At 51.0% G+C, this 7,839-nt stretch overlaps 1 protein-coding gene across 1 annotated transcript in view; it reads left to right on the forward strand.

The window, feature by feature from the left end:
• Nucleotides 1-7,311, forward strand: part of slc12a2 (solute carrier family 12 member 2) — a 53,301-nt gene extending 45,990 nt beyond the window's left edge. Inside the window, 7 exon segments of the mRNA XM_061262763.1 lie at nt 467-589; nt 876-987; nt 2,695-2,781; nt 4,186-4,321; nt 4,696-4,763; nt 5,586-5,608; nt 5,611-7,311. Coding sequence (XP_061118747.1) covers nt 467-589; nt 876-987; nt 2,695-2,781; nt 4,186-4,321; nt 4,696-4,763; nt 5,586-5,608; nt 5,611-5,720 — 659 coding nt within the window. The 3' untranslated portion in view covers nt 5,721-7,311.
• Nucleotides 7,312-7,839: the final 528 nt, after the last annotated feature.

Below are 7,839 nucleotides of genomic sequence, written 5' to 3' on the forward strand. Positions count from 1 at the left end.
GATGGCGGAGTAGTTTCGGCAGTTGGATTTGCGCTACACCACATGCAAGGAGACCTTTATCTCGGTTTCTCCGAGTCCTCGTGTTTCAGGCAATTGTGCGGGGCCATCCCACATCACGAATGGAGAGAGACTGCAAATAGAGACGGAGAGGGAGATGGAGAGATTTAGAGATGGAGAGATTTAAAGATGGAGAGATTTAGAGAGGGAGAGAGTTAGAGATTTAGCGATGGAGAGATGGAGAGATGGAGAGAGGGACACTTATGGAAAAGAGAGAGGGAAAGGGAGAGAGAGGGACAGACTGCATAGAGATTGAGATCAGCAGTGTCCAGTGCTTACTCAGGTCTTGTTTGCATTAGTAGCGTGTAAATCCATAAATGGCTGCAGCGCTTAGTTTCCCGGCCGCTGTAAACCGTGTGCAGACCAGGTGTGTGACGGCTGTGTGTGTGTGTGCGTGTGTGTGTGACAGATAAGAAGAGCCCCACGGTGCCGCTGAACGTGGCCGAGCAGAGGCTGCTGGAGGCCAGCCAGCAGTTCCAGAAGAAGCAGGGGAAGGGCACGGTGGACGTGTGGTGGCTGTTCGACGACGGCGGTACGTCCCGGCCCGGCCCGACCCGGCCCGACCGCATCAAACTGAACCGCATCAAACTGAACTGAACCGCTTCGGCTCTTAGAGCAGGTTCCATGTGGAACGTTGTTGTTTCAGTATTCTAAGTCCGTGTTCTAGAACTCCATTACCCGTACTGACTGTGACATCAGCATTGGAATGTTAAGTTGAGAACACACTCATCGCATAAAAAGACAGGCCACATATGTCAAATAAATGTGTCCCATTTGCACACTCTCTCACTCGCTCGCCCTGTTGTGCGCTCTGATAGGCCTGACTCTGCTGATTCCGTACCTGCTGACCAATAAGAAGCGGTGGAAGGACTGCCGGATCCGCGTGTTCATCGGCGGCAAGATCAACCGCATCGACCACGACCGCCGAGCGTGAGTGCCCCGCCCGTTTCCCAAAACCCGGGCTCCGCCGCCACCGGCCTCCTTCCGGCTACTTTCATCCCAGAGTCCGTCCCAGAATGCTTTGCTCCCAGAGCGCGGTTCAGCTCTCTGTTTGTGCCGCAGTGCAGAACGGGGTTATTAATATTTAAGTAGTGTTGTGTTCTCGGCATGTTGTGGGAGACGGCGCCTGGCTTTCTGTACTTTTCTGTGGCTTCCAAAAGCGGCACTTAGTCAAGAGCAAGGGCACCTTATATGCTAAAGACAAAAAAAACATGGACCGTTATTTTACAGTGAATGGTTTTTCGGCGAATGGTTTTCTTATATTAGTATGTTATTGTTTTTCCGAGTCAGATTTTTTTGTTCAGTTGTATTTATTTCATAGTAAGACCATACAGCGTGTATGATTGTTTGACTGTAACCTCCTAGCTGAAAGGACTGTGGTGTACAGGGTCTGTAGGTGTACGTGTACAGGGTCTGTAGGTGTACGTGTACAGGGTCTGTAGGTGTACGTGTACAGGGTCTGTAGGTGTACGTGTACAGGGTCTGTAGGTGTACGTGTACAGGGTCTGTAGGTGTACGTGTACAGGGTCTGTAGGTGTACGTGTACAGGGTCTGTAGGTGTACGTGTACAGGGTCTGTAGGTGTACGTGTACAGGGTCTGTAGGTGTACGTGTACAGGGTCTGTAGGTGTACAGGTACAGGGTCTGTAGGTGTACAGGTACAGGGTCTGTAGGTGTACAGGTGGAGGGTCTGTAGGTGTACAGGGTCTGTAGGTTGACTGTAACCTGTAGGTGGGGCTGGGAGGGCTATGCCCTGGGTGGAATTGTCTTGCCCAAGCCTTTCACATTGTCCTCAGCAGCTGCTTCTGCTGCTTCTGTTCTGGGCTAAAATTAGCCCTGCGCCAACCCTGGCACCTCCCCTGCCTGCGGAAGCGTGTTTGTGTGTGAGACTGAACGTGTGTGCTTGTGTGTGTGCTTGTGTGTGTGCTTGTGTGTGTGCTTGTGTGTGTGCTTGTGTGTGTGCTTGTTTGTGAGACTGAACGTGTGTGTGCTTGTGTGTGAGACTGAACGTGTGTGTGCTTGTGTGTGTGCTTGTGTGTGTGCTTGTGTGTGTGCTTGTGTGTGTGCTTGTGTGTGTGCTTGTGTGTGTGCTTGTGTGTGTGCTTGTGTGTGAGACTGAACGTGTGTGTGTGCGTGTGTGTGTGCTTGTGTGTGAGACTGAACGTGTGTGTGTGCGTGTGTGTGTGCTTGCGCGTGTGCTACTGGTGTGTGTCTCTGCAGTGTGAACTCTAGGATCGTTAAACGACATTAAGAACATTTCCTCGTTCTCTCCCCGTCAGCTGTAAGTGCAGATGCCTGTCTCAGCCCTTAAGAGCTGTGGTCTGGTGCAATGCATCATGGGAAATGTTTTCAAACAAAAAGACATTCTATTTCATTTTATTTTTAAATGATATTAGTACACATTTACAACCCATAGTTTTAATTTATTTATGCATTTATGTTTTTACTGTGTGCCCAATTTCTGAGTGTCTCGGCAAATTTCAATTTCAATGAAGTCTATACCATAAAAATCATATCAATTCTATATATATTTCTTTGCTTTAATGCAGCTTCTGATCTCAAAGCTGTGAGATTGGAGGCGTGGCCCCGTTGTGCTGTTTGTGGGGTCCTAACGCTGCTCCCCTCCCTCTCCCCACAGCATGGCCACCCTGCTCAGCAAGTTCCGGATAGACTTCTCTGACATCACGGTCCTGGGCGACATCAACACCAAGCCCAAGAAAGAGAAGTAAGCAAAGCGCACGAAACGCCCACAAATATCCGGGGAGTCCGGGGACGGCACCGGGCTGACGTGCGGTCGCTCACCGCACCACCACCCAGCACTGCACCAAACACTCTGTCTGCGTGCGCTGGGAGCCTGCTCTCCCACAATGCAGCGCTCTCCCACAATGCAGCGCTCTCCCACAATGCAGCGCTCTGTCTGCGTGCGCTGGGAGCCTGCTCTCCCACAATGCAGTGCTCTCCCACAATGCAGCGCTCTGTAGGGATGACGTAGCTAGCCGTAGCTGCCGTTGGCTAACGGCGACTGCAACATGGTCTTCTACAATGGAGGCCGCACACACGTCCCGATTTAAGCTCCCAGACACGGATAAGGCTGAGGCGAAGCAGCCGGCACTGCTGAGCGGACATTTTACACGCAGGCTATCACAGGGGCGTCTAGGCTCACCTGAAAAGGGCCGGTGTGTTTCAGCCGAGCACGACCACACCTACTGATTCACGAAGCACACGGTCTTCAGGCCAGGCCTTGAGGAGTAGACTCCGGTGTAGCGCCGGGCTGAAGCAGAACCAGAACCTGCCCCCACACCGGCCCTGCTCAGATCGGACCGGACCGGTGAACATAAGCGCGGTGAAACGGCACCGAAACACCAGGGCGTCTCCCGAGAACGGGCCCTTCCACGGTTTTTTGAATGCTGAGTCACTTTAATTTTAAAACAGCGACTCACCACTTTCCTTGCCAGCTGCTGGAATTGGCCTCCCCTTTAAAAAGCTGCCTTCCTTCTCTTTCTGCCAAAAACCTGCCACCGCTGAAGAACTGGATTAGGCTACGGCACAATGCACCCCTTCAGATGGCCTGGCAGAGTCTGTGTCTGTCAGAGTGAAGCCACCACTCTGCTGTGATGGAGCGTGTGTGTTAATGTGCAGAATGGCCCTGATGCTGCATGGATGAACTGCAACAAGCATCACTAAACATGACAATATGCATATTTTATTGTAAAAAAAGAAAAGAAAAAAAAGGTAGTTGTGGTCACCAACCCTCTTCCTGGACATCTAACTCCCTGTAGGTTCTCTCTCCAACCCTGACAAAGCACAGCTCATTCAGCAGCTTGGAGACCTTATTGAGCCACTACAGGACGGTAGATCTCCAGGAACAGGGCTGGGTAGAGACCAGGACTCATAATACAGTACTTGCACTGAGCCTGGTGTGGGCCTGTAGAGTGCAGTAGAGTGCAGTAGAGTGCAGTAGAGTGCAGTAGAGTGCAGTAGAGTGCAGTAGAGTGCAGTAGAGTGCAGTAGAGTGCAGTAGAGTGCAGTAGAGTGCAGTAGAGTGCAGTAGAGTGCAGTAGAGTGCAGTAGAGTGCAGTAGAGTGCAGTAGGCCTGTGTCTGACGGCTCTGGCTGACCTCCCTCCCCAGCGTGGCAGCGTTTGAGGAGCTGATCGAGCCGTACCGTCTGAAGGAGGACGACATGGAACAGGAGGCGGCGGAGCGGCTGAAGGCCGAGGAGCCCTGGAGGATCACCGACAACGAGCTGGAGCTGTACCGCGCCAAGGTGTGTGTGTGTGGGTGTGTGTGTGTGTGTGGGTCCTCACGCTGTGGTGTGTGTGTGTGTGTGTGTGTGTGTGTGTGCGTGCGTGCGTGTGTCGGTCCTCACGCTCACGCTGTGGTGTGTGAGTGTGTGTGTGTGTTGGTCCTCACGCTGTGGTGTGTGTGTGTGTGTGTTGGTCCTCACGCTGTGGTGTGTGTGTGTGTGTGTGTGTGTTGGTCCTCACGCTGTGGTGTGTGTGTGTGTGTGTGTGTGTGTGTGTTGGTCCCCACGCTCACGCTGTGGTGTGTGTGTGTGTGTGTGTGTGTGTCGGTCCTCACGCTGTGGTGTGTGTGTGTGTGTTGGTCCTCACGCTCACGCTCTGCTTGTTTTGCTTTCAGACGAACCGCCAGGTGCGGCTGAACGAGCTGCTGCAGGAGCACTCCCGCACGGCCAACCTCATCGTCATGTGAGTAGAGCATTCTGGGAACCCCGTCGCCGCGGAGTGGGGGGGATTCGTTTACCGCGGGGTGGAGGGTTTTCCTCTCTGAAGAAGTACCTCTGCAAAGTGCCACCTTACCCACTTTGGCCATCGATGATGGTGATGCTTTTCCACAAGTGTCTCTTTCACCCTGTGTTTTTCGAGGGTAACTGGCTGTTAGTTAAAGAGTCCCTCTGATGCTCAGACCCCACAGCTGCCATCAGAGCCTCTGTGCTGCCAGGCTGTCTGTAGCCGGAGTCTGGGACACTCACCGTTGTTGTTTAACAATTCTTAGTTATGGCCATTTGACCTCTGAACCCGGAAGCAGAAGGGGCCATTATAGGCCCGTTTGGGGATCCCATAAGCATGAGGGGAGCCCCCCCCCTCCCAGAACCTTCACCGCGTCACTGCGCCTCCGTAAACCCGTCACCCGCGCATGTGTCACGGGTGAAGAATTTGACCGAGGTGGGATTTGAACCCCGGCCTCTCACTTGTCCAAATATTTACTGAACGAACGCGTTACCAGTCAGCTAAAGACGAACTCCCCCCGTTGCCAAGGGCAACGAGTTCTTTTTGAATTCAGGGTTACGTCATGTTGTCGCAGTAACCTGCTACGAGCCTTCACTTTCACTGCACTGCACCATGCTTACTAGAGAACCTAGCTGCGCTAACCACGCATAACCACGCTACCACGCTAACCACGCTAACCACGCTAACCACGCTAACCACACGCTAACCACGTCATGTTTTTAATGAGCGAATGTGAGCCCTGTCTGACCCCCGCTCCCCGCCCGTCCCTCTGCCCTGCAGGAGCATGCCCCTGGCCCGGAAAGGGCCGTGTCCAGCGCCCTCTACATGTCCTGGCTCGACACGCTGTCCAAGGACCCTCCCGCCCATCCTGCTGGTCCGGGAAACCACCAGAGCGTGCTGACCTTCTACTCCTAAACCCGCCCCCTTCCTGCACTCCGCCACACAACCTCTGCCATAGAAGAAGAAGAAGTAGACGACAAAGATGAAGGAGAGATGATGATGATGAGGGTAACAGGAGGGGCCGATGATGATAATCTTAATAATGACGAGACGCACACACAGGCTGGGGCCGGGGCCGGGTTAGTCCTCCTCCTCCTCACGCTCGTGTTTCAACAAAAACAAAAAAACTAAAAGGGGGCTGCCGACGGGGGGCAGGTGGGGGCCCCTCAGGTGGGGGCCCCTCGTCCCCGCGGCAACGCTCTTGCCTTTCGGTCTTCCGACACAGATCGAAAACCGACAAACGAACAAAAATGTTCAATTTATGGGTTTTATTTAATTTTTTTTTTTCTTTTTTTTTTTTCTTGCTTATTAAAAACCCAAGCATGCAATTCACATTATTACTATTATTATTATTGTCATTATTAGCTGTGGATAATTTTGCTCTTTTGAAGCGGCAATAATTAGCAGTTATAGTTTGCCTATGTTGTGTGAACCACAAACACCTTTTCTAGCCTTAAGGATGTGCCTTCCATGTGGATTAAATACGACTCTGTGCCCTGGGCAATCACCACAACATGACGAATGGAGATGGTTCTGTTTCTGGGTTTTGGGTCATGGGGGGGAAAAGTCTGATGTGAGGGGTTTATGTGAGTGGAAATTGGCAAAAGAAAATGATATAGTTCCACTTATTTGCATGAAGTATTTTTTTTTTTCCTTTTTTTCTTTTCAAATTGTCAATAGATTTTTCTCCCTAGAGTTGAGTCTTCCTTTAAATGGAAAATGGATGATATTTGTTCCTTTATGGTTCCTTTACGGTTCCTTTATGTTCCCTCCACAAGCAGCTGGACCTCGACGCTTAACCACCCTTCCAAACGCGTGCTGCAGCCGTTCCTCAACGGTTCACTTCTGCGTGGAGCGCGGTCTGAGCGGTGCCCCTCCGTTCGGTGCCAGAGAGCGGCTCTTGTGTGTCGTTAACGAGCCGCTCCCCGTTTAGACCGGTCACGCAGTGGTGGGGGACAAAGAGCTGCTAACGAACAAGTGTTTTAACCAAAAAGTCTAATCAGTTTTTCTTTCTTTAAAAAAGAAAAAAAGAAAAAAAGATTTCATTTTATTTTTTAAAACCCCCTGGCTGGTATAACCCTGCTGTGGAACCAGTGAAATGGAATAGGACTTTTGCCTTAATTATTAGAGTAATGATTGTTGTATTTTGTTACTTTGTACTTCTCCTCTTAAGCATACTGGCTGGTTGATTAAGGAACGGGGGAAATAAAGGTGTATTAAGCTGTGTATGGGGTGATAGCTGCAGATAGAAATGTACCGTCGACCTACGGTAAATATTTGTAAAAAAAATAAATAAATAAAAAACGAAAAATGCATAAATAATACTCCATCTTCCAAACCCGCCCTTTCCAATTGTTTTCTCTCCCGTGCATTTTCCGTCATATAGAAAGTTCCGGAGCGCTCGAACAGGGGCTTGCCTGCTCCTGGTGTCGGGTTGCAGATATGACTTACTCATCTCCCTGTTGTGTACAGATGCAGTTTAATATTGCTCGTTTGTTGGTACTGTCATGCAGGGGGGGATGGGGAGGGGAGGGGAGGGGGGTTGTGTGTGTTGTACGGCTCACCGAGGCCCTCGGCCTGTAACCTCTATGCAGACGTGTTTTTTGTGTTGAGTGTTGGTGATGAGTCCTAATCACACGGGCATCGTGGGATGGATGGCTTTGACTCCGGGAATCTTATTTATTTTTATTTCTCCCCAGACGTCTTGTCTCCTGTTTTTGTTTTTTGAGGCGTGGGTTTGGCTATCCCGAGCACCCCCCCGCAGGTCCTGATAGAGGTGTCCTTCAGTCACGAGTCTGTCTGCCTCTGCCCCAGCTCTGCGGGGCGGACCATTTCACAGCCCGTCGTAGGGGGTCCAAAAACCTCCCCGCTTCTGTTTTATTTTTATTTTTATTTTGTACTTTTTTGGCACTGCTAGTTGAGCACACACACACACACACACACGCTTACTCATGCGCAAACAGTTTCACACACACCAATCCCAAAGTCAGGACTACTCTAATTGACTTAACTGCCTCATACTACCTGCAAACAG

Source organism: Conger conger, chromosome 12, assembly GCF_963514075.1.
Source record: "Conger conger chromosome 12, fConCon1.1, whole genome shotgun sequence".
NCBI classification, from domain to species: Eukaryota; Metazoa; Chordata; class Actinopteri; order Anguilliformes; family Congridae; genus Conger; species Conger conger.